Raw genomic sequence first — 24,022 nt, 5'->3', positions numbered from 1 at the left:
CATGTCTGGAGCGCTCGAATGGTAGTAATCTGGGTTTCTTCAGTGTAACTACAACTATATTTCATTTATAAAGAAGGAGTCCTACTTCACAGAAGTTCACTTATCACGGGAATCAATTGACCGCCATATAGACGAGAGATTACTGTATACATGTAGCACGGCTGGTTATGCAAATTAGATGATGACCAAATGACCTCCACCCCCTGCAAGCCGCCATTAAATATAGATTGTATCACTTTGGGACACGATCTAACCTAACTAGACATGCTCACTGCGTTGTGATCCAATATATTCATTTAAAGGTGGGGCTGGAGGGGGGTTGGTTGTCACATACAGTCGTCCCGCCCGTTTTTCCAAAAGGACACGCACCAATCTACGCGTTTGCAAAACATTCCTTTATTATAAATAAATCTCCTTTTTGTATAAAAACGGGGCATGCGTCAACCATGGTGTGTTAGCCAAGACAGCAGAAGAGGAAACACTCATCTCATTATGCAAGGACGACTCATCAGACGACGGTGAGACAAGAATGGAAAAAATCGCCACGACCACAAAAATACTTACGTACAGTAGAGAAGAACACCAAACATGTTTTGAGTCTTCTTTTAAATATCTTTTTTAAATCTCTAAGTCTGGCCCTTATGGATACAACGTCTACATGGTTCTTTTTTTTGTTTTTTGTTCTTGCTCCGCTCAAGGGTCCTATAATATATTCTTTTTGAACAGTTATGGTCGGACCGATGAGGAGCAGGAAAGCAGGCACACTGACTAGCTGTTTGTGTTCCCACCTCTCAGTGGATGATGCGTAACGACACGTAATGTCTCATGCTTGGATTCCATCGGGCCTTCTGATCGTCCATAGTTTGTCCGCCGCGCCCGCCCGCCTGCCCCGCCCGCTTGGTGGCTTTTGTTCTTTTGGGCTGCAGACACACACTTCCTGTTCCGTTCGAAGCGTCCCGCTTTTATTTTCAGATGGCGTGATTGCTGTAGCTGACGTACGTCGTCTTAGTTGATGAAACTGAATGACACAAGAAAAGAGGAGTACGTTATGGACGCCGTAATTGTTTACGCTGAAATGGCTGCCGTTAATTATTCATCACATCGCAGAAAAACAAATCAGGCCACTGTAAGATTAATATAAACATCTATTAACTCATTCAACCCCTTCAATGCGGCCATTTTAGTTTTCATTTTGACTGATCTTTCAAAGCACACAGAATATTTTGTTCTAAGGCTATATAAACACGAGCCAGGGGAAAGGACAGGAAAGATAAGAGTCCCGCCTTTCATCAGTTTTCTACCGTAATCAGCAGTAGAACATAGGTAAGTTTCAGGGAAATATCAGTTCCTAACAACAAAAGAGAAAACCAGATTTTTTTTCAAGCTTAACTTTGACTTTTTCACAAATATTTAATTCATTCATTCATTCATTCATTTTCTACCGCTTTTCCTGGAGCCTATCCCAGCTGTCTTCGAGCGAAAGGCGGGGTTACACCCTGGACTGGTTGCTAGCCAATCACAGGGCACATATAGACAAACAACCATTCACACTCACATTCATACCTATGGACAATTCGGAGTCGCCAATTAACCTAGCATGTTTTTGGAATGTGGGAGGAAACCGGAGTACCCGGAGAAAACCCACGCATGCACGGTGAGAACATGCAAACTCCACACACAGATCGCAGAGGGTGGAATTGAACCCTGGTCTCCTGTGAGGTCTGCACACTAACCACTTGCCCACCGTGCAGCCCACAAATATTTATGACAGCTCATATATCTAACTATACTGATGCAAACAATACAAAAAGGGTTGTTTCATATGAAAATAAATTCTTTTTAAAATATAACACTATGAATTATTGACAATTTGGAAGTTAAGTTGTGTTAAAATCGCCGCCGCTATCCAAAATGGCCGACTTCCTGTTTGTTTAGCAATATGGGTTCTTGAGACTTTTTGGTGCGTCCTGTCATGATAGAAGTCTCCACAAAGTTCCGTGACGATCCGTGAAACTGGTGGCAGGTGGCGCTAGGAGTTCAATGCTAACCTTCTGCATGTTACACTCCTCCATGCTCTACCACTTCCTCCCTGCTGTTGAGTACAAAAAAAACAATAATATGTCTTTGGGATTGTGCGTTCAGGTTCATAAAAACATATAAATACATATTTGGTACCTGTCCTATAGGTGTAATAATGCCAATTGTGTTCTATTTCATTAGCCACGCCCACACACAACAGTGGCCAATAGAAACCGAGTCCTCCTCGGTTGTCTTTCAGCCAGTGTTGCGACATGGCGACATATTTTTTCAAAAGCAGCTAGCAACAAAGCTATTTTTTCTGGCGTCGTTGGAGAGTTTTCTGATATTTTGGGACTTAAACGTGAAAGCACGTATTGATCTGCAGTTTCTGTTCTGACTGAGTAGAAATCCGTGCCCTTGAAATGTCCACTGACCCAAAGTCAGCGGACTGCCAGCTCAGACAGAGAGCATAGTGGAACTTCATGCAGCCGTCAATCACACATGCACGATGTTTCATAATCTTCATTAAATGACGACTCATTACAGAAGGTGTGATGGGTGGAAGGATGTGTTGGAAGTTACAAGTAGTCCTAACTGCAAGATAAGAGGTGGAGGCCGGCGGCGAGTCCGGATGTAATTATGCTGTCTAGACTTTGAGAGGCGCTGGCTGAGATAAAATAGAACAATTATTTAATTTTAATAAAGCGATGGCCATTATTACATTTAAACAAACTAAGCGAACCTCACGTTCTCACCCAGGAGTTCACCACGAGGCATTCTCTGTCATTATGCTTCTGCTCTGGGTGAATTTGTGTTGCTTGTTATATATTTTTTATAGTATTTTTCCAATTTTTTTTAAATATAATTTATATAATGAAGCACTCTGCTACAAACAATGCTTTATGGGAAGAAGTTTAAGTAAGTTTTTTTTTTTTAATTGTGAACTCGTATTGGTACTTGTGTTGTATTTCTTAGCTATCCTTTGACTGTTAGGTTGCTGTGTGGTGAGTTTAGCCTTCTATCTAAGATAGACTGATATGGTATGGTACAGACTGGTATATATAGACCTTCTGCCCTGAGAAGTATAAGCGAAAATTACGGTACGATATTTTAATGTGTATAATAGTAAAAAAGTGGTGTTCTCTTACTCACTGTTGGTCTCCATGCTCTCACACAGCTCCGTCTTCACCTCACCGTTAGGTCGATCGCCTCCCTTCTGTCCCAGTTTACCCGACATGGTGGCGGCGGTCACGATGGCCTATGTCATGGAAAGATATGACAGGTTGTAATCATGTCCACACCAACATGACCTGACAAACATTATTTCACATGACAGAAAATATATTCACAATTTCAGCACTTTTTTGATTCATTTACTTTTTATTTGAATATATTTTTATATTTAATCTAAAACAGCAGTCATATTTTGAGTTGTTTTTACAGGTTGAATGGTTAACAAAATGGTAAACAAAGTGTACTATGCCATCTTGAATTTATATGAATAAAATTAAGTAAGTTTTGCTCATTTAAAACACTCTCCAAGGATCTTGGTAACGTCGAGCATAAGCGAGAGCTGTTTTAAATTGTGCTATGGCACACTGCAGAAATAAAATTAACCACCCAACAAAAATAGGGGAAAAAAATAGAGCAAAAAGGAAAAATGTGATTATAAGTGCCCTTGAGGGCATTCATTCACAAACTAAGAAGCAGCTGAAATATTGACAAGAATGACGAATAATACAACCAAGCAAGGCCTTTAATTATGTCAATATGTGTTGAGTTTTTTTAGTCTTTTTACAAAATTAAGAAATTTAAATATCCAAAATATCAATACATAAATGTGGCCCATTTGCACAGTTTTGAGTTTTTTAGTATGTAGACCTTGGTGGAAAACGCTCGGACACGAGTTGCATTCAGGGACACGGCCCCAGGGGTGAAAACATGGCACTCTGAGAGGAGATTTTTGTATTTCTGATACTATTAAGAAGGATGTGGTGGTTCTTTTCGAGTTGGGACACCATGGAAAGATTCCAGTCAGGTAATGGACACTACATAGTCAACAAGCAGGACTAAAACTAGCAAACTTCTGTCAGTGCTGCGCCAGCTTTTTCTAAAATGGTGCATTCAAGTGCATCACTTAACCCCTGGGACACAAGTTGCATTCAGGGACATGGCCCCAGGGGTGAAAACCTGGCACTCTAGGTGGAGATTTTTGTATTTCTGATACTATTAAGAAGAAGGTGGTGGTTCTTTTCGAGTTGGGACACCATGGAAAGATTCCAGTCAGGTAATGGACACTCCGTACTCAACAGGCAGGAACAAAACTAGCAAACTTCTGTCTGTGCTGCGCCAGCTTTTTCTAAAATGATGCATTCAAGTGCATCACATAACTCCTGGGACATAAGTTGCATTCAGGGACACGGCCTCGGGTGAAAACCTGGCACTCTGAGTGGAGATTTTTGTATTTCTGATACTATTAAGAAGGATGTGGTGGTTCTTTTTGAGTTGGGACACCATGGAAAGATTCCACTCAGGTAATGGACACTACATAGTCAATAAGCAGGACTAAAACAAGCAAACTTTTGTCTGTGCTACGCCAGCTTTTTCTAAAATGATGCATTCAAGTGCATCACATAACTCCTGGGACATAAGTTGCATTCAGGGACACGGCCTCGGGTGAAAACCTGGCACTCTGAGTGGAGATTTTTGTATTTCTGATACTATTAAGAAGGATGTGGTGGTTCTTTTTGAGTTGGGACACCATGGAAAGATTCCACTCAGGTAATGGACACTACATAGTCAATAAGCAGGACTAAAACAAGCAAACTTTTGTCTGTGCTACGCCAGCTTTTTCTAAAATGGTGCATTCAAGTGCATCACATAACTTCTGAAAGGACACGGCCCCAGGACTCTTGTATTTGTACTCTTGTAGTTCTCAAACTATTAAGAAGGAGGTGGTGGTTCTTTTTGAGTTGGGACACCATGGAAAGATTCCACTCAGGTAATGGACACTACGTACTCAACAAGCAGGACTAAAACTAGCAAACTTTTGTCTGTGCTGCGCCAGCTTTTTTCTGAAATGGTGCATTCAAGTTCATCACATAACTCCTGGGAAACAAGTTGCATTCAGGGACACTCGTAAATCAAAGCAAACACATGCACATGCTGCCCAAAGTAAGTGATATTTACCAAAGCAACCACTTGTTACTTATACAACAATAAGACAACAGACATTGATGATAAAATGGTACAATCTTGATCACATGACATTTTCATACGATTCAACAGCAAGTCGAGTCGAATCGTCGAGTCGGAATCAATCAATCACTTTACCTTGAAGCTGCGTTTCCGTTTGGGCACGTTCTGCTCGGGGTGAAAGAGGATGATGTAGACTTTGGGCATGTAGAGCATCCCCAGGGAGACGGAGGCCGACAGGCTGAGCGAGATGGTCAGCGTGGTGGTTTGGATGTACATCTAAAAAGGGAGGAGACCACACGGTGTGACAATGAATCATCTGTGACGTCACGGAGGAAAATCACACCTAAAAAGACTCTAACAGAAACCAAATGCCCCACTTTCCCGGGAAATATCTTTCAAGCGCTCCAAGTGGTTTCCCTGAGGGATGGAGGACATGCGCATGGCATGAAGGTGTGAGCTGATAACACTGACAATAGCCAGAGGTGGGAAAAAAGAAAGTGCACAGTGAACAATAATCATAATAAGCTGAGCTGGTTGTGTGCATGAGGAAGAGAGTGAAATTTCTGCCTGTAACGCGATTACACGGGAGAGTCTTTTAATTGCCATCTCAAGAGGAGTCGTTGTCTTTTGTGCCAATGATAAAAGCGCTCATCTCAGGATGATTTAACCTTGTTATTTTTTAATTAGCGTGCCCGGCCGCAGACTTTATTACAATGCTCAACGCAATCATGACAAAAGCTGCACTCGAGTGGCAACAAATACTCCATGTATGAGTATTATGTGACATACTCTTAACAATGCATCCATACATCACATGGGAAAATATACAGATATTTTTAAAATAGTGTGTAAAATAAAACTTATAGTTAATTAACAAACAATTAATCCTATTATATATACTGTTTCTTATATATTATTTAATACCATCACAATACAGTTTTCCCCACATACAGTATATATTCTTAATGCCAATTCGGTAAAATGTTAGCGCGCAGACCTCACAGCTAGGAGACCCGGGTTCAATTCCTACCCTCGGCCATCTCTGTGTGGAGTTTGCATGTTCTCCCCGTGCATGCGTGGGTTTTCTCCGGGTACTCCGGTTTCCTCCCACATTCCAAAAACAAAAAACATGCTAGGTTAATTGGCGACTCCAAATTGTCCATAGGTATGAATGTGAGTGTGAATGGTTGTTTGTCTATATGTGCCCTGTGATTGGCTGGCCACCAGTCCAGTGTGTACGCCACCTCTCGCCCGAAGACAGCTGGGATAGGCTCGAGCACCCCCCGCGACCCTCGTGAGGATAAGCGATAGAAAATGAATGAATGAATAATAATACATACTATAATAACGTCGGACAAATTACAAGTTTTCATATAAATAAACATTGTTTCCACATATTTTCCATGCTAATGTTAACTCATCCAATATCAAAGACATAGTTATGCATTTTTTGAAACTCAAACGCCAAATCCCAACAAATATTTCGCAGGTTTTTTTTGCCTCAGAGGCAAAAACAGATGACGACGCAACTCTACACAAATGCATTTCACCTCAGAGCAATTTTAAGCCTTAAAAATGGCCACAAGGTGGCAGAAGTGCATTTGATAAGAGCTTGGCAGAGATCCTGTGAATGGAGCGTGGATGAGTGTAGCGTAAACTGTAAATAGTTAATGGTGTTGTATTTGTAAATAAGTTATTTTGACGTAAAACAACCACTTTTCTGTGTTATCTATGTGGGTATAGTTTAGATATATCAGCTGTCAAAAAGCTAAAAAGTATCTTCACAAAAAGATGTTGTTTTTTTAGTCGGGAACTGATATTTCCCTGACACTTACCTTTGTGCTACTGCTGATGACTAAAGAACAGAAAAGGGTAGAAAGAACCTTTTTTTTCTGATGAAAGATGGGAATCTAACCTTTCTTTTGGTCGGGTCCATGTTTACAGCATGTAGCTATAGAACACAATAGTTTGAGTGCCTTGAAAGATCTGTCTAAAGCATCTTTAAAACGGCAAATACTGAAAAAAAAAATGGCTGGGATTGAATACGTTTAAAGTAATATCGTCACACCCAGCATGACCTGTTGGACTATGTTTTGTGTTTCCTTTTATTTCTTTTGTCTAGGTTGTTATTTACTGGTAAAGCAAGATATGATTCAAAAATATCTATTTTAAACACAAACAATTGAATACAATTCGATACAGTGTATAAACAATACAATTAAATGCGATTCAGAGGTCACCGAAGACCTTAATGCGACATTATAAAGAAGCCATAGAATAGAAGCCAGTTCCACACGTGTATATGCACTAAAAAAAGCAGTCATACTAATAATTCCAGTTGATGCGAGTGCAGCATTAATTGGGCCCCAGTGTGGTCACCGCTGTCCACAACGGCTTCATTATCTTCTTACTACAAAAGACGACTTAAGAGTCAGCGTTCGGCGTCCGCTGGTTCAAGGCCATCGAGCGGTGCAAAGACTACTTCATGGATAGTCACCCACTGTTAAGATAGTATCAAGGTGCTGGGAAAAAGGTGCGCAGCAATTAAAAGAGCCATAAAGCAGCCCAAAGCCGCCTGTTGTGTATCTTTTAGGATGATCGTGTATAAGAATAGAAATAAGCATTAAAGCTTCCCTGTGGTGTTTGTGCAATAAGTCACGTTGTGTTATGGGACAAACTATGCATGCATTAATGTGCAGCCAACGTGGGACAGAGTGTTTCTTCCACACCCACTCAGCATCCTTGAACATCTCGCTGCTTGATGTCAGGATCTGACACGGCCTCTCTCTCGCACTCTCTCTCTATCTCCAGCCTATCGACTCAAAAATGCAATCCCTGCACAGCTCTGAACAGGAATTCAAAAACTTTTCAAAAAACAGTCCTTGAAAAGAACAAGGGACAAACAAGTAGCCTGTAACCAGCAAGGATGTACTGGAAAATCGATATACTATAAAGTCTCAATTCATCTCATTAAAGGTTATTAGCTTAAATTGTGCTGAAAAAAAAAACAGGAAGCACTACATTTTGTTAGATTTGAACAAAAACGAAACGAAAATACATTTCTGGGGACCACAATTGATGAAAATACGAGCTGGAAACCTCATATTACAAATATACAACATAAGGTGGCCAGAAATATTTTAATATTCAACAAAGCAAAATTAGTTCTCAATCAGAAATCACTCCACACTCTTTATTGCTCTCTGGTTCTACCATATCTTACTTATTGTGTGGAAATATGGGCTAATAACTATAAAAGCAATCGTCACTCGCTAAATGTACTGCAAAAAAGGTCAGTAAGCATAATTCAGAGAACATACTAACTCCTTATTTCTAAAAATCACAAATACTTCAACTTGCTGACATAGTTCATCTTCAAACAGCTAAAAAATGCATAAGGCTAAAAATAACCAATTAGCTAAAAATGTCATCCAATACTTCTCTACAAGAGAGGAGAAATATGATCTCAGGGAAGAAGTACATTTGAAACACTTCTATGCTAGGACTACGTTAAAAAGCCATAGCATTTCAGTATGTGGAATCAAACTATGGAATGGATTGAGTAAGGACCTCAAACAATGCACAACGATGAGCCAATTCAAGAAACAATACAAGCAGTTGATGTTTGCTAAATACAAGGATGAAGAGTCTTCAACCAGTCATGATGTGCTATATATATATATATATATATATATATATATATATACATACTATATATATATATATATCACTATATTGACACTTACTATGGTACACATTATGTCATTGTATGGTCATATCACCTCGTACTTCGGTACGAGGTACATTATTTAAAAAAAATAAAATAAAAAAAAAACTTAAACTGTATTATGGAAAGCAGGAAGTGAACAAATGTAACAGTTACTGATTATAAAAGTACCAGATGGAGGGGTAGGATTTAATAAGCTTTGCTTCTTCCTACTCCTTTTGGACATGTGGAACTGTGAACTGATTATGGGATGCATTCAATTGTAATCTGCATGTTCAAATGAAATTAAACCATTACCATTTAAGCGTCGGTTGAGCCATATGGACTTATCCACCAGTCAGCTCTTAAAATACATCTGTTTTTGACTAATTACAGTGCTTTCCCTTTTGTACAGAACACAGACCTTTCATGTGAAGGCCACAGTGCACTAAAACGCTGGATTTTCCAACTTGGCTACAGTTGACTATTTATTTGTAAATCTGCCAACTTTCTACTAATGACTGCACGCCGTCTTTCTCCTGAAGTCTGAAAACGTACATTTTCTTTGGCTTTGTCAGTCATTGCATGTTATTTTCATTCCTAAGAAAACGGGAATCTACTTTCAAGTAAGAAAAACAAGACAGTTGTATTACTTTTGCAGGGAAGCTAAATATGACAACACAAATATGATGTACGTAGGTTCTCCACAGGACAAAAAACATGTTATATTCGGTTCCTTGTTAGTCATGATGTATTATTTTCATTCGTAAGCACAAAATCGGTCTCTCAAGGATAATATGTAATTTCTACAAATCAGTGCTATTTTGTTCCAAAGCAACCATTCGTATTATGTTGCTACAAAAACACACAAAAGTGTTTTTTGTGAGTAAGTAAGAAAATAGGAATCTATTTCCAAGTAAACACCAAAAAAAAAAAAATCTGTCCATCACAGAATGTGATGAGCAAGCTACAAAAACACTCCATTTAGTTCCATTTTGTTGGCTATGGTCTGCAATTTGCATTTGTCATAAACAAGTGCAGTCATTTCTAGTGTATAGACCCGGTCCAAATATCTGGTCCCAATCCTTGACTTTGGCCTGAACTTTGTGGCTAACTGTGAGGTGGTCTGTAAAACCGGACACCAGCATCTGTAGTGATGTAGTGTTTTGGTTTGGAGACCACCCTTAATCAGATCGGCAAAAACACCATATTCTTTTAGATTTTATGAGATAAGAAGTGGAGAAATGAAAGAAATGCCTGTCTTAGAGCATTTTACTTTTGTGAAGAACCCACAATTGCCATGAAAACCAAACATAGTAGACGACTACGTTTTGTTAGATTTTGTTGTTTGTGGTACGGTATTTTCACCAAAAAAGCTACTTTTCCGCTATTTCAAGTGCTTCATCGAACGCTGGATGTTGTCTTAAGTCAAATCGGTTTAGCAGGCTTGACTTGGCACATTCAGAAGTTAAAAAAAATTGTCGAAAATGTTACAATTATCCATCAAAATTGGAGTTTTTTTCCCTGAGAAGCGCAGCATGACGGGTCAATATGATTCCAAGATGGCCGTGAGCCGCATGAGAACACAATACATCTTTCTGCCTCTTGTTGACTTTCTCCAACTCAATTTACGCTTCCTCCTTCAGCTTCCTCCCGCTCAACCTTCTCATCGCTCCGGATTACTTTTTGGATTGACTACGCCTGCTTGTGTGGCGGTCGCTCGCTCGCCGCCATAAATCTGTGCGTTAGATTTGTGGCAGGGGGGAGACATATACTAGATGTGTGATCTTTATTTAGTCCACACAAGCACCATGAAGGGGAAAAGTGGGCGTGTCCTCTTTTACCTATACTGGCGAGAGTCCTGCGTCAGTTATGCTTCTTTATGTCTCTTTGATGAAGTGTCGGGATGCTCAATGTGAGTCACAGCAGAGGGAGAGAGAGCTAGGTCTCGCTAACCATCACAGAAGCAGGCAAGTATTGTTTGGAAATAGGTCAAGCAACCATGCTTTTTCATCCAGCCCGCAGGAGCCCCCCCCCCCACACACACCAGCCCCCACAACCCCGATAGCGCCTCCATCCTCGCTCACAATCCCCTCCATCTTTCTCCTTTGGAGCCAAAATTCTCTCCAAAGTTGGAAAATAACATGCAAATGTCTTGCATTCATTACCAGCTTGTGCAGGAAGACTATCTGCCCAAATTCTTAATGACTTTGCTCGTTAACGTACACTCCATGGACACATATACACTTCTGGGAAGACTTTACACAAGATGTTTTTGTCTATATGTTAGATCAGGGGTCTCAAACATGCGGCACGCGGGCCAAATGTGGCACGCAGGACACTAGTTTGAGGGCCCCGCCTTGATATGAAAGTTTAATGTTAGTGCGGCCCGCGCAAGTTTGAAATGGATGCTGTATGGTATCATGTACCCAGAAAAAATTATTACGTTTGATTAATGTTCATGTTCAAGGTTAAATAATTGTAAATAGTTATCCTCCCTATCCGTGTGGAAGTGGTAGGTTTTTGGCTATTTAAGTTTAAAGGAAATAACTTGAAGGCTACCGTTTAGGTCGCTAGCTCTCGAGTTTGCGAGTTAGCATGTGTCTCAAGACCCTGCAGTTGCGCAATATGTAAATATATAAATAAAAAAAGTATAAATGTGACTATAGTCGTGTTTTGTCATGTCTACAGGGCTCTAATAATGCTTTGTTAATTTTAATCTAATAATAAAAAATACTAAATAATAATAAAAAAGAATAAAAAGAATTAAAAAATATAATAAATAAAAATATTTAAAAAAATAATTAATTATTTTACTCCTAATACTTTTATATTACCCGTAATAACACAGAATGTCACACTACAGAGCACCTAAAATATTTCTAAAAACAAACATGGCCGACAAAATGTGCTACATACAAAATTTTGCTGACATTTTGTTAGCTTGTGGTGATTATCAGACATTAGTATCATTACCAAGAACAAGTAATCTATTTTCACCGCAATATACGTCAGGTTTCAAATTACAGCACATTAACATTACAAAGAACCAGAAATGCTCATAAAAACACAAACATGTCTGACAAAATGAGCTATAAACACCATTTGTTTTTGGTACTTGACAGACATTAGTATCATGACTAAAAAGGAAGCTATTCCATCCCAAAATATGTCCGTTTGTTACTAAGTATGTACATTAAGATCATGGAGAGCCTAACAGTCTCATGAAAACACAAACGTGGCCGACAGAATGTGCTATAAACACGATTATGCTGATAAGGAAGAAATGAATTTATTTCCACCGCACAAATATCTTCATTTTTTACTCATTAAACACTGTGTTGCCTAGTTGTATTAACTTGTCTATTGTATTTCAGTTGCAAGTGTGCATATTCAATATATTTGTGGATACTGTGTATTAAGAATGCATTTCTTGTATGTTTCATGTCATTGTTCATTCATTCATTCATTCATTTTCTACCGCTTTTCCTCATTATCATATATTATATTATATGCTTTGTCTATCAAATTTTGACTTTATTTCTGTATGTTTCATTTTACAATGATTCAAGGGAAAGCTCTCAAATGTTAGCTGTTAGCTGTCCACTTAGCTAGCAATGTTAGCCGGAGCGGAACAAACACATTAGGCTCAAATGATTAGCCTATCAATAATAATAATAATAATATACATATTTTTCAGAATGCAAAAATAATATCATTATTTATATATATTTGCTCTAATTTTTGTCTAAATGTGCGCATATTCAATGTATTTGTGTATACTGTGTATTCAGTTTGTCCTAAAAATGTTTCCGTAGTCAGGAAGTAATCACTTGCTAGTGAGATGTATAATGTCCACTGAGGCGACTCCTAAATAAAAGAAATATTTAAAAACACTAAACTATACAGCAACTAAATGCTAAAATGGAAAGTACATAATATTAGACATATTTAAAGTTGCCCTAAAAATCGCTAATGCTAATCACGAATGCCACTTGCTAGCATATGTGGGCCTTCTATAGTTAGCATTGAGCTAGCATATTTGTTTGAATGCATTTCTTTTATGTTTCATTGCATTGTTTTATCATATTATTATATTATATGCTTATTCGATCAAATTTTGACTTTATTTCTGTATGTTTCGTTTTACAATGATTCAAGGGAAAGCTCTCAAATGTTAGCTGTTAGCTGTCCACTTAGCTAGCAATTTTAGCCGGAGCAGAACAAACATATTAGGATCAAATAATTAACCTATCAATAATAATAATAGTATATATATAAAAAAAATGCAGAAATAATATCATTATCTTTATATATTTGCTCAGATTTTTGTCTAAATGTGTGCTAAAATAATAATGAGTGACTGGCTTGTTACTTGCCTCTCCAGAATAATGCTGAGTAAACAATCAAGTATGGGGTAAATTGCTTAATTGGATGATACCGCCATCACTGAAGCAGGATATGAGACAACGTCAAGGCAAACGTAATCATAATGTGAGTCCACCTTCCCTCATTTGAGCCCCCCCATGCATCAGCAAGTCACATCATTACTATTTATCCCCTCTTCTTCTGTACACCGGACAGGATATTCCAATTAAAAAGGACATATACAAGTTGGTGGATATCCCAGATCCACAGCACGCCATAACACACACACACACACACACACACATAAAGCCGCAACGTCTAATTAGGTCCGTAAACATGTCACAATCCAACGCACTGATGCTCCGGTCTTTGTTGTCACAAACATGATGCAACACTTCACTGCCTACAAATAACAGACGCAGCAAAATATATGCAAGGTCACTGCCTCTTCAGATTGCCTTCATTGAATATTCATGAGGACAGAGCCACGCCATTGGCTGAGAGCAGAAGCTTGTGCATCAACAGACCAATCAGGTCGCTAGAACTGAATGTGCACTTCCGTTAAGCAAGAATATAATAGCCAGAAACACATTTCTCAAATATTATACATCCTAGCGACATTTTGTGTCATTCTGTTTATTTTTTTTTCATGCCGTTGCGGCTGTGTTGCATCAACAGGAGTCCTTAAATTAGCCCAAAATGGCAAAGCAGAAACTGAAACATTTGTTCCCAATGATCAAAAAGGTACCATTGAAACTCTTAGCAAATGCAATCCTTAGATATTTCCATTTGGATTATGGCATCTTTACACTAGGTGGCGCCATTTTTCCCATTCAAAGCATGCAGCAAAATTTTTAGATTACAATGATAGCAAGCTACCAGTCCATCGCGATGGTAGTGTGTCACTTTGTAGATGTCATATGACCATATGAGCAATCAGCTGACAAATCAATGAATTAAATTCTAATGATTTCCATTTAAATTGTAGCAAGGCTGGTTAAAATATAACAAAAACCAAATGACACTTCAGCCATTTCCCAAAGGAACGCTTCTTTTTCGCTGTCAAAACTGGGCTAAAGTGCAGCCACAAAGGGAGCTGTAATATGAAAAAAATATAAAAATAAAATGCATGAGTGACACTCCAAAGTTAGGAGACGTTTTACCCGCCGGCTCTTCCATTGCAGGAGTGGGAGTACTGTCGTGAAGCTTCAGTGGACTCCGAGGTATAGTGAGCTCCTTTGGTTGGGAGGAGGAGGAGGATGACAAAATAGGGCAGACTGTTGACATTTCAGAATGTGCGGCTGGATAACTTTCTGTGACATTTTCCTTCGTTTTTCGAAATATATCCCTCCCCCCTCCCTTATAAAAAAACTTTGATTCAACAGGGTAAATTCTTGCTCGTTTGGCAGGCTTCATTTTGCACGGTGTTCGAGTGGTTAGCGCACAGACCTCACAGCAAGGAGACCAGGGTTCAATTCCACTCTCGGCCAGCTCTGTGTGCCGTTTGCATGTTCTCCCCGTGCATGCGTGGGTTTTCTCCGGTTTCTTCACACATTCCAAAAACATGCTAGGTTAATTGGCGACTCCAAATTGTCCATAGGTATGAATGTGAGTGGGAATGGTTGTTTGTCTATATGTGCCCCTGTGATTGGCTGTCTCGCGCGAAGACAGCTGGGATAGGCTCCAGCACCCGCTGCGACCCTCTTGATGGATAAGCGGTAGAAAAATGAATGAATTAATGAATTTTGCCCATCGACCAAAATCCTGAACACGATCCTGTCTATCGTCTCGTCTCGTGAGTTGGCTGTCCCGTGACACCTGTACTATTAAGTGGATTGAATTTTTTTTCCATGGCCTAAACATATTATGTCTAACACCCTGGAAGTTTGTATGTTCTCCCCGTGCATGCGTGGGTTTTTTCCGGGTACTCCGGTTTCCTCCCACATTCCAAAAACATGCTAGGTTAACTGGCAACTCCAAATTGTCCATAGGTATGAATGTGAGTGTGAATGGTTGTTTGTCTATATGTGCCCTGTGATTGGCTGGCCACCAGTCCAGGGTGTACATCCATGGACATTGATGTCAACATGAATGCACAATGCCATTGGTAGCAAATAACATCAACAAACATCAAACCTCAGTTAGCATAGCTACGGCTGCCCAAACTCTTTTTAATTGAGCAAATGCACATATTTTATCTCCAAAAAAGCATTCAGTAGGGAAATAGAAAGTATCCGTTAGTAAAAATCCATGACTGTAATGACAGTTGTCAATCCCAACATACTAATAAATAGTAAAATGGACAGGAAGCTCATAAACGCTCACATATCACTGAATTGTTCAGTACAGGGGTCCCCAATCAGTGGTCTAAGACCACCAACTGTGCCGCAAAACATCAGAAATACACCTATTTTTTGTAAATAACTATGTCAAATTAAATGTAAACATATACATAGAGTATATGCATAAAGAGACAAACTTTGTTAAGCTTTCTCACAGGGACTACTGGAAAAAAACATTCCATGGCAATGAAGATAATGGCAAGACAAGAAAGAAGCAAAATTCCACCCAAATGATGACATTCAGAAAATACAGAACCTACCCTCTCTGCAGACTGAGACGTTCCAAAGAAGATAGGTATGAAAGCCAGCCAGATGATACAGGTGGTGTACATGGTGAACCCGATGGGCTTGGCCTCGTTGAAGGTTTCGGGTACGCCGCGTGTCTTGATGGCGTACACCGTGCATGTCACCATCAGCAGGATGGAGTAACCCAAAGAGCAGATGAGGGACAGGTCTGAAATGTCGCACTTGAGGACGCCGCGGGCCGACAATGGGTCCTGGGTCCGCTGCTCGCCATAGTCAACCACCGTGTGAGGCGGGTCCACGGCAAACCATACGAAAACGCCCAGGAGTTGGACAGAGATGAGGGAGAAGGTGATGACCAGCTGGGAGGCTGGAGAGATGAACCTAGGAAAGAAAAATTTACAATGAAAAGTATTAGTAGTATAAACTACACACTCTCAGATATTTATCTTGCATAGTTGTGCATCGTTTTTATGTCCTTGTTAGACCCGGTTTGTGCTGCTCTATGAAGGGAGTAGTTAACAGCATGGTAAGAGATGTTAGTTTTAGTTTAGATTTTTACATGGGTTTTCTACTAATCTATTAGCCTTATAAAATAATGAATTTGGATTAGCAGCCATACCAGGAAATTGATGCAGAGGACTGACAGTTCTTGATAGTAGGCCTCTATGCAAAAATGTAGATCCTTCTTTGAAAATCATCTGATTCATTTTAATTGTTTGTGAAATGCATGAAAATGTGTTTTTCTTTGGAAAACAAAGAAATTTGCAAGTGATCCCAAACTTTTACGCGGTAGTGTAAGTGTAGCCTAAACAACACAACATAACTACTATTACTAGCAGCTTGGAATCAGAATATGGTTCTTTATGGGGGCATTTGTGTTCTGTCTTAATAATCTGATGTTTACTTTATTGCCAGTGGTACAGGAGTGATTTGGAGTAGCAGATACTGGAGCCTAAAGCGCCATCTCGGTGCTGAAGAAAACAGAAGTCACAAAAAATAAATTTTTGAAAATTATTTTTCGCGACTTCTATCTATCTATCCATCCATCATCTATCCATCCATCCATCTTGAAAGCAAATTTCAATTTTTGAAAATTTATTTTTGCGACTTCTATCCATCTATAAGATGGATGGATGTATGGATGGATAGATGATAGATGGATGGATAGAAGTCGTGAAAAATAATTTAAAAAAATTTAAATTTGCTCTAAGATGGATGGATGGATGGATAGATGGATAGATGATAGATAGGACGGATAGACGAATAGACAGACAGATAGAAAGATAGACACCGGGAGCCAAAGCAGCCGCAGCCGCAGCCGGACAGGGTGCCGCCATCTTGAAAAAAAAAAAAAACACCAAAAAAATAGCCTCCTAATTAGCTTATTTCTACAAATAAAAGGACGCCTACAGTATGTAGGAACCTGTAACATTTTGTCCGTTGTTTGTCCGTGGCAAGGAAACAGATGGTCTCCTTGCTGGTGGACACTCTTGACTTCCATGAAATGCAACATTACCATTTCAGCCACTTGTATGACACTCTGTGCCAGGACCGTCTCCCACTGAGCGCCAATAGGTGAGTGTGAGTTCATGCCTGATAAATAATGTATGAGCAACATAATGATGAACAACGACGGCGAGCGCCCTGGCAGAAGAGGTTAAGGCCTCGTGCGAATACGACACAACGAGCGCAGGGAAAGTATCACTTACATCAACCTTGACTGTCACCTACCTTGGCGCCGTCACCGACTTCTTCCCTTGCTCGAAGATGCGATGTATCCTGTTTGTCTTGGTCAGCAAGGCGGCGTAGCTGAAGCACATGCCCAAGCCCAGGAAGATCCTCCGGAAGGAGCACACGCCGACATCCGGGGCGGCGATCATGAGGAACGTGATGGCGTAACACAGGAAGATCCCCGTGAGGAGCACGTAGCTCATCTCCCGGCCCGACGCCCGCACGATGGGCGTGTCGTTGAAGCGCACAAAGGTGACGATGACGAAGGACGTGGCGATGATGCCCAGCATGGAGATGAAGACGGGGATGACCGCCCAAGGGGAGTGCCACTCCAGCTTGATGATGGGGATGGCCACGCAGCCCGTGCGGTTGGCGTCGGGTCGCATCTCGTACGGGCAGAGCTCGCACATGAACTCTGAAGCCTGGAAGCCAATTTTTCATCTTTTATTTACTGAATGATTTAAATGAATATTTATAAATATAAATATATAATATTATAAATAAATAAAATATATAAATATATATAAATAAAAACTATAAATATATAAATAAAAATGTCAATATTTCATTTAAATTATTATTTATTATGTATTATTATGTATTATTATGTATTATTATGTATTATGTATTATTGTGTATTATTATTATTTATTATTATTTATTGTTATTTATTATTATTTATTGTTATTTATTATTAGTTAAAATATAAATATATAAATATAAATATTATAAATAATATATTTTTTATTGTATATCAAAATTATAATATTTTTTAAACAAATATTTTCTATTAATAAAGACAACTTTTATATGTATTTATTATTTTTTAATCCATTTATTTGATTTGATTAATTTAAACACTATTGATCAACACCAAAGTGAAGGAAAAAAAAATATATATATATATATATATATTTTAACTATAATTGATTATTCTAATAAAAATCAGAAGTGAAAAATCAGGTTTAATTAAATATTTAAATGAAATATTTTAAATATTTCATTTACATTTTTATTCATTATTAATTATTATTAATTGTTAAATATTTAACATACTATATAATATTATATAATATAGTAAATATTATAAAGAAATATTTTTATTATATATCAAAATTATTATACTCTTTAAAGAAATATTTTCTATTAATTAAAAATAATATTAAATGTATTTATTATTTTTATTCATTTATTTGATTTGATTTGATTAATTTAAATATTATTGATCAACATCAAAGTGAAGAATAAAATATATATATATATATATATATATATATATATACATACACATATGCATTGTGCTTGAGATATTTTCCTGAATTATGCTGTTATGAACATACAACTGCACATACAGTTACTGTACAAGACCGTACTGTACCGTATTATGGTATATACTGTACTGCTTTTATGTGGCCTCTTTGAAGTGACTTGTATGTTATTGTTCTGCCCTTGCTTTATGGCGCCCCGCTTTTTTTTCGTCAAGGCGCTATAACTGGTTCCACTGCTCGGGTCCCAAATCTCCAGTAAATGTGTCAGCGGCATTATTGATCCGCTTGGCGCTGCTCGTGTCAGCAAAATTAGTATTGATTGCCCCCCCTGACAATCACCGCCTGCTTGCCGTTATGCTTCATATTTGTATCCATCCTTTTGACTCTTCCTGAACAAAGCCAGTCTTTGCACTGTACTTGCTAATGGATTTGATTCCCTTGAAAGGAGGAAGATTTGCTTTCAAATTTAATCAAATGGGGCCTTTGCGATGTTAAGTAGACTTTTTTTTCAGCTGAGTTCTGAATATATTGTCGTTTGTTTTGGATGTTGTACCGTAAAGAATACTGTTGTAGTAGTCGATTCTGGATTTGATTAACATGTGGCTCAGGGATTAAGCAGCAGAAAATGAAAAATTTGAAATTTTAAAATTTTAAAATTTTTTATTTTTTTTTCTAAAAATTTAAAAAAATTAAAAATTAAAATTTTTTGAAACATTTAAAAAATTTTTACATTTTTAGAAATTTTAAAAAATTAAAAAAATTGAAACATTTATTTAATTATTATTATTATTTTTTTATTTCAAAAATTTAATTTTTTTAAAATACATCATGTTAGTACTAATTAATAGTCATAATAAGTGAAAGACTGTTTTGTTGAAATGTTGGTGTTACCTGGTAGTGGTAGCCCTCGCAGCGTTCACAGTGCCAGCAGCAGGGTACCCCCTTCACCACCTTCTTCCTCTCCCCAGCACGGCATGGGAGGCTGCAGACCGAGGCTGGCAGTGATGGGTCGCCCGTCTTCCATCGCATGGCCTCCACCTGGAGGATATTGATAGGGCACAGGAACCGAGTCAAAACAAACACACACTGTAATATGCAGTATATAGAGCTTTAATGCACATCCTCATCGCTGTGCACCCCCCCATTGCCCAACCAACCGTTTTGGTTTTTGAGGAAATCAGTGGTTAAAAACAAAGCCGGGGAAAAACTAGTGTAATAATAGGGAACTTAAAGGACCCATCAAAATGACATGTTTTAACAGAAAATAGTGTTTTTCATTCCTGTCCACTATTTGGCAGCTGGCTGGGCCATGCAAATATATCTGTCAGGAAAAATAATGACTTCACGTCCTCATGTGTCCGCGCGCCTGAGCAGAAGTGCAAATTAGTGCGGTTTGAAACTTTTTTTTTTTTTAAACATCTCGTGATGCTTGATCGCTTCCACAGTAGATATGCTTCTCCCGTTCATGCCTTATTTATAAGATTTACTTTTTTTCTCTCCACAGAAAACACACTCATTGCCCAAAATGTAATTTTAACAGCTGACAGGTGGTATTGTACGAGAATTGTAATTAATGTCAGTGAAGATGTAATTAAATATTGATCACAGTGTGATTTTTTTTTCTTTTTAGCCAAAAAAAACATATAGCAAGTACAGCAACCCTCATTTATCAAGATTAACTGGTACCAGACCTGACCGTGAATTATGTGAGTAGGATTCCTTATTTAGAAGTGGAATAGTTTTGTAAGAAAACCTGTTTCCAACCTTCTAAATACGGGTTTCAACATTATTAGAGCCCTCTAGACATATAATAACGCCCCTCAAACCACCTTTACAATCATATGACCCAATTTAGTAGACATAATAAGAGAAAATAAGATACTTTAGATGATACTTTAAGTGTGTTGCGTGTTGCTATAAATGTGTTATAAACTGAACATTTTCATAGTTAGAAAACCTGTTTTCGACCTTCTAAATTCGAGTTTCAACATTATTAGAGTCCCTCACAGCGTCACTCTTCCAACCTCACTCTATCGCAGTTTTTAAAAAATGTATAATTTTTTCTTATACATTTTTGAAAATAAAAAATTATACATTTTTTCAAAAATGTATTATATTATATAATAATAACAATTACTATTATTATTATTAGTTATTATTTTTTCAAAAAAATATTACATTATATAATACATTTCTGAAAAAAATTTATAATTAAATTAAATTATTATATAATATATTATTATATAATTATGCAATTTTTATTATACATTTTAAATTATAAATTATCAATTATAATTTTTTCCAAAAATGTATTCTATTATATACATAATAATAACGATTATTATTATTTATTATACATTTGTATTATACATTTTTGAAAATAAAAATTATATTTTTTTCCAAAAATGTATTATATTATATTTTATTATCATTAAATAATAATGATTATTATTATTTATTATACATTTTTGAAAATAAAATTATTTTTTTTAAAAAAAGTATTATATTGTATTTTATTATTATTATTATTATTATTATTATTATTTGTATGGCATTTTTATTATACATATTTGAAAAAAAATGCAATAGAGTGAGGTTGGAAGAGTGACGCTGCGAGGGACTATTGTCTTAATTTTTTAATGCATAACTGCTTTGTTTGCATGGTTTGGTGGGTTTTACGTTTTTGGAATATCAATCTAGCATTCCATAAGATCCAAAACCGGCTACCCAGAGCAGGGCCGTTTACAGCGGGTATTAAGTGTAAACAAATCACTGAGCACTGGTTCCTCTCTCCACGGCCAATAATCCATCATGCAGAAAGCATTCATCGTCTATTGGTCTGTCATCTGGACGTTTTTAATGAAGCCCTGTGTGGCTTTAGAACCCCAGACCCAACTCCGAGTTTGCATCTTGATAACATGCAGCTGAAATTAGAGAAAAAAAATGCCACCTTGAGGTGCAGCTTATTGGTCCAGGATCCAATGACTCTGTACTCTGCAGTGGATCTGTTGGTGATCTGGTACTGGAAGATGTCATATCGTCCCGGAGCGTCGCCGTTCTCATTGAAAACCACCGGTGTGCCAGCACTTCCTGTGAAAATAAAAGATGATTGGAGGGAATCCAAGCCTGTCATTGAAAATATGATTATCCATACATGGAGTATTAACGTAAGAGATGTTCCCTCCGACTTTCAGCCTATTTATAATGTATGCAGTATTCAGCTGGGGGGGAAATGCATGACTACATTTATGTCTTTGCTTTGCTCGCCGCCAATCACCTTTATTTCTCTTTCTGTTCTGTTTGTCCCCGTCTCTTTTCCTTCAGTCTTTCTTTTATGGGGGGACAAGCCAATCGGAAATCCAATTACGATGAACATGTGGTGGGAATACTGCGTTATGGAAATAAAGCCCACATGCTATAAGTCATTGGAACGCTAGCTGAGGATACATAAAAAGAGAAAACAATATTCAGAAAGGCATTTTAGTGGTATAGTGATTGGCGCGCAGACCTCACGGCTAGGAGACCCGAGTTCAATCCCACCCTCGGCCATCTCTGTGTGGAGTTTACATGTTCTCCCTGTGCATGTGTGAGTTTTTTCCGGATACTCCGGTTTCCTCCCACATTCCAAAAACATGCTAGGTTAATTGGCGACTCCAAATTGTCCATAGGTATGAATGTGAGTGTGAATGGTTGTTTGTCTATATGTGCCCTGTGATTGGCTGGCCACCAGTCCAGGGTGTACCCCACCTGGGATAGGCTCCAGCACCCCACAAGACCCTTGTGAGGATAAGCGATAGAAAATGAATGAACGAACAAGCAGACTAGTTTGTTACGTGCTCTAGCAGGGGTTGCCTACCAGGGTGTACCCCGCCTCTTGACCGAAGGATGCTGGGATAGGCTCCAGCACCCTCACAAGACCCTTGTGAGGATAAGCGATAAAAAATGAATGAGTTAACAAGCAGACTAGTTTGTTACGTGATCTAGCAGGGGTCGCCTACCAGGGTGTACCCCGCCTCTCGCCCGAAGGCCGCTGGGATAGGCTCCAGCACCCCACAAGACCCTTGTGAGGATAAGCGATAGAAAATGAATGAACGAACAAGCGGACTAGTTTGTTATGTGCTCTAGCAGGGATCGCCTACCAGGGTGTACCCCGCCTCTCGCCGGAAGGCCGCTGGGATAGGCTCCAGCACCCCACAAGACCCTTGTGAGGATAAGCGATAGAAAATGAATGAACAAACAAGCGGACTAGTTTGTTATGTGCTCTAGCAGGGATCGCCTACCAGGGTGTACCCCGCCTCTTGCCCGAAGGCCGCTGGGATAGGCTCCAGCACCCCCACAAGACCCTTGTGAGGATAGGAGATAAAAAATTAATGAGTTAACAAGCAGACTAGTTTGTTACGTGCTCTAGCAGGGGTTGCCTACCAGGGTGTACCCCGCCTCTCGCCCGAAGATAGCTGGGATAGGCTCCAGCAACCCACGAGACCCTCGTGAGGATAAGCAATAGAAAATGAATGAACGAACAACTGGACTAGTTTCTTATGTGCTCTAGCAGGGGTCGCCTACCAGGGTGTACCCCGCCTCTCGCCCGAAGATAGCTGGGATAGGCTCCAGCACCCCTGCGACCCTCTTGAGGATAAGCGGTAGAAAATGAATGAATGAATGCTTCTAGGTTTGTGGGTAATAGTTGGAACAAAGACCTCCCCAAACATGATACAAATGTGTACAGTTTACAGAGGTGTGTATTTCAAGATGTGTAGCGAAGCCTGTATTTTATTACAAAGCAGTGGGGGGAGTTCATCGAGCATCTGTATCACTGCTACATGGCTAAAAAGCAACGCAGGTTTTAGCACAGCATCCAAGACTTCATGTCGTTGTGTTAAACCTCCATTATATCCTCTCCAGCTGAGGTGCAAACATCTGCTTTCTTCCTACCGCTCAATTCTCCTGCAGGAATTTTGGCTGCACAAGTTGACATTTTTGCCGTCTGTTTGCAGTCTTAACAGCCAAAGCCTTCCCAGCTTCCACACAGCAGCTGTTTCTGCCGTCTTTCGCCTCTCTATTCCCGGCTGTCTCGCCTTAACTTTTTAGTCTTGCTTCATCACGTCACCAAGCTGTTATCTCGCAGAGACTACCACTTCTAACTC

At 38.8% G+C, this 24,022-nt stretch overlaps 1 protein-coding gene across 5 annotated transcripts in view; it reads right to left on the bottom strand.

The window, feature by feature from the left end:
* Positions 1-380: 380 nt before the first annotated feature.
* grm8a (glutamate receptor, metabotropic 8a) overlaps positions 381-24,022 on the bottom strand; it is a 179,612-nt gene continuing 155,970 nt past the window's right edge. For 4 of the 5 annotated variants that reach the window (XM_058078579.2, XM_058078581.2, XM_058078584.2 and 1 more), the window contains 7 exons: positions 21,829-21,968; positions 19,770-19,916; positions 17,611-18,032; positions 15,894-16,260; positions 5,353-5,493; positions 3,172-3,277; positions 381-1,018 (listed from right to left, as the gene is read on the bottom strand). In XM_058078579.2, coding sequence (XP_057934562.2) covers positions 969-1,018; positions 3,172-3,277; positions 5,353-5,493; positions 15,894-16,260; positions 17,611-18,032; positions 19,770-19,916; positions 21,829-21,968 — 1,373 coding nt within the window. In that variant the 3' untranslated portion in view covers positions 381-968. Of the gene's footprint in view, positions 1,019-3,167; positions 3,278-5,352; positions 5,494-15,893; positions 16,261-17,610; positions 18,033-19,769; positions 19,917-21,828; positions 21,969-24,022 lie in introns of all 5 variants that reach the window. The other variant, XM_058078580.2, reaches the window with a different exon arrangement.

Source organism: Doryrhamphus excisus, linkage group LG2 (assembly GCF_037039965.1).
Source record: "Doryrhamphus excisus strain RoL-2023G ecotype Guam linkage group LG2, RoL_Dexc_Guam_v1.1, whole genome shotgun sequence".
Taxonomy (NCBI): Eukaryota; Metazoa; Chordata; class Actinopteri; order Syngnathiformes; family Syngnathidae; genus Doryrhamphus; species Doryrhamphus excisus.
This window is presented reverse-complemented; position numbering and strand designations above follow the sequence as displayed.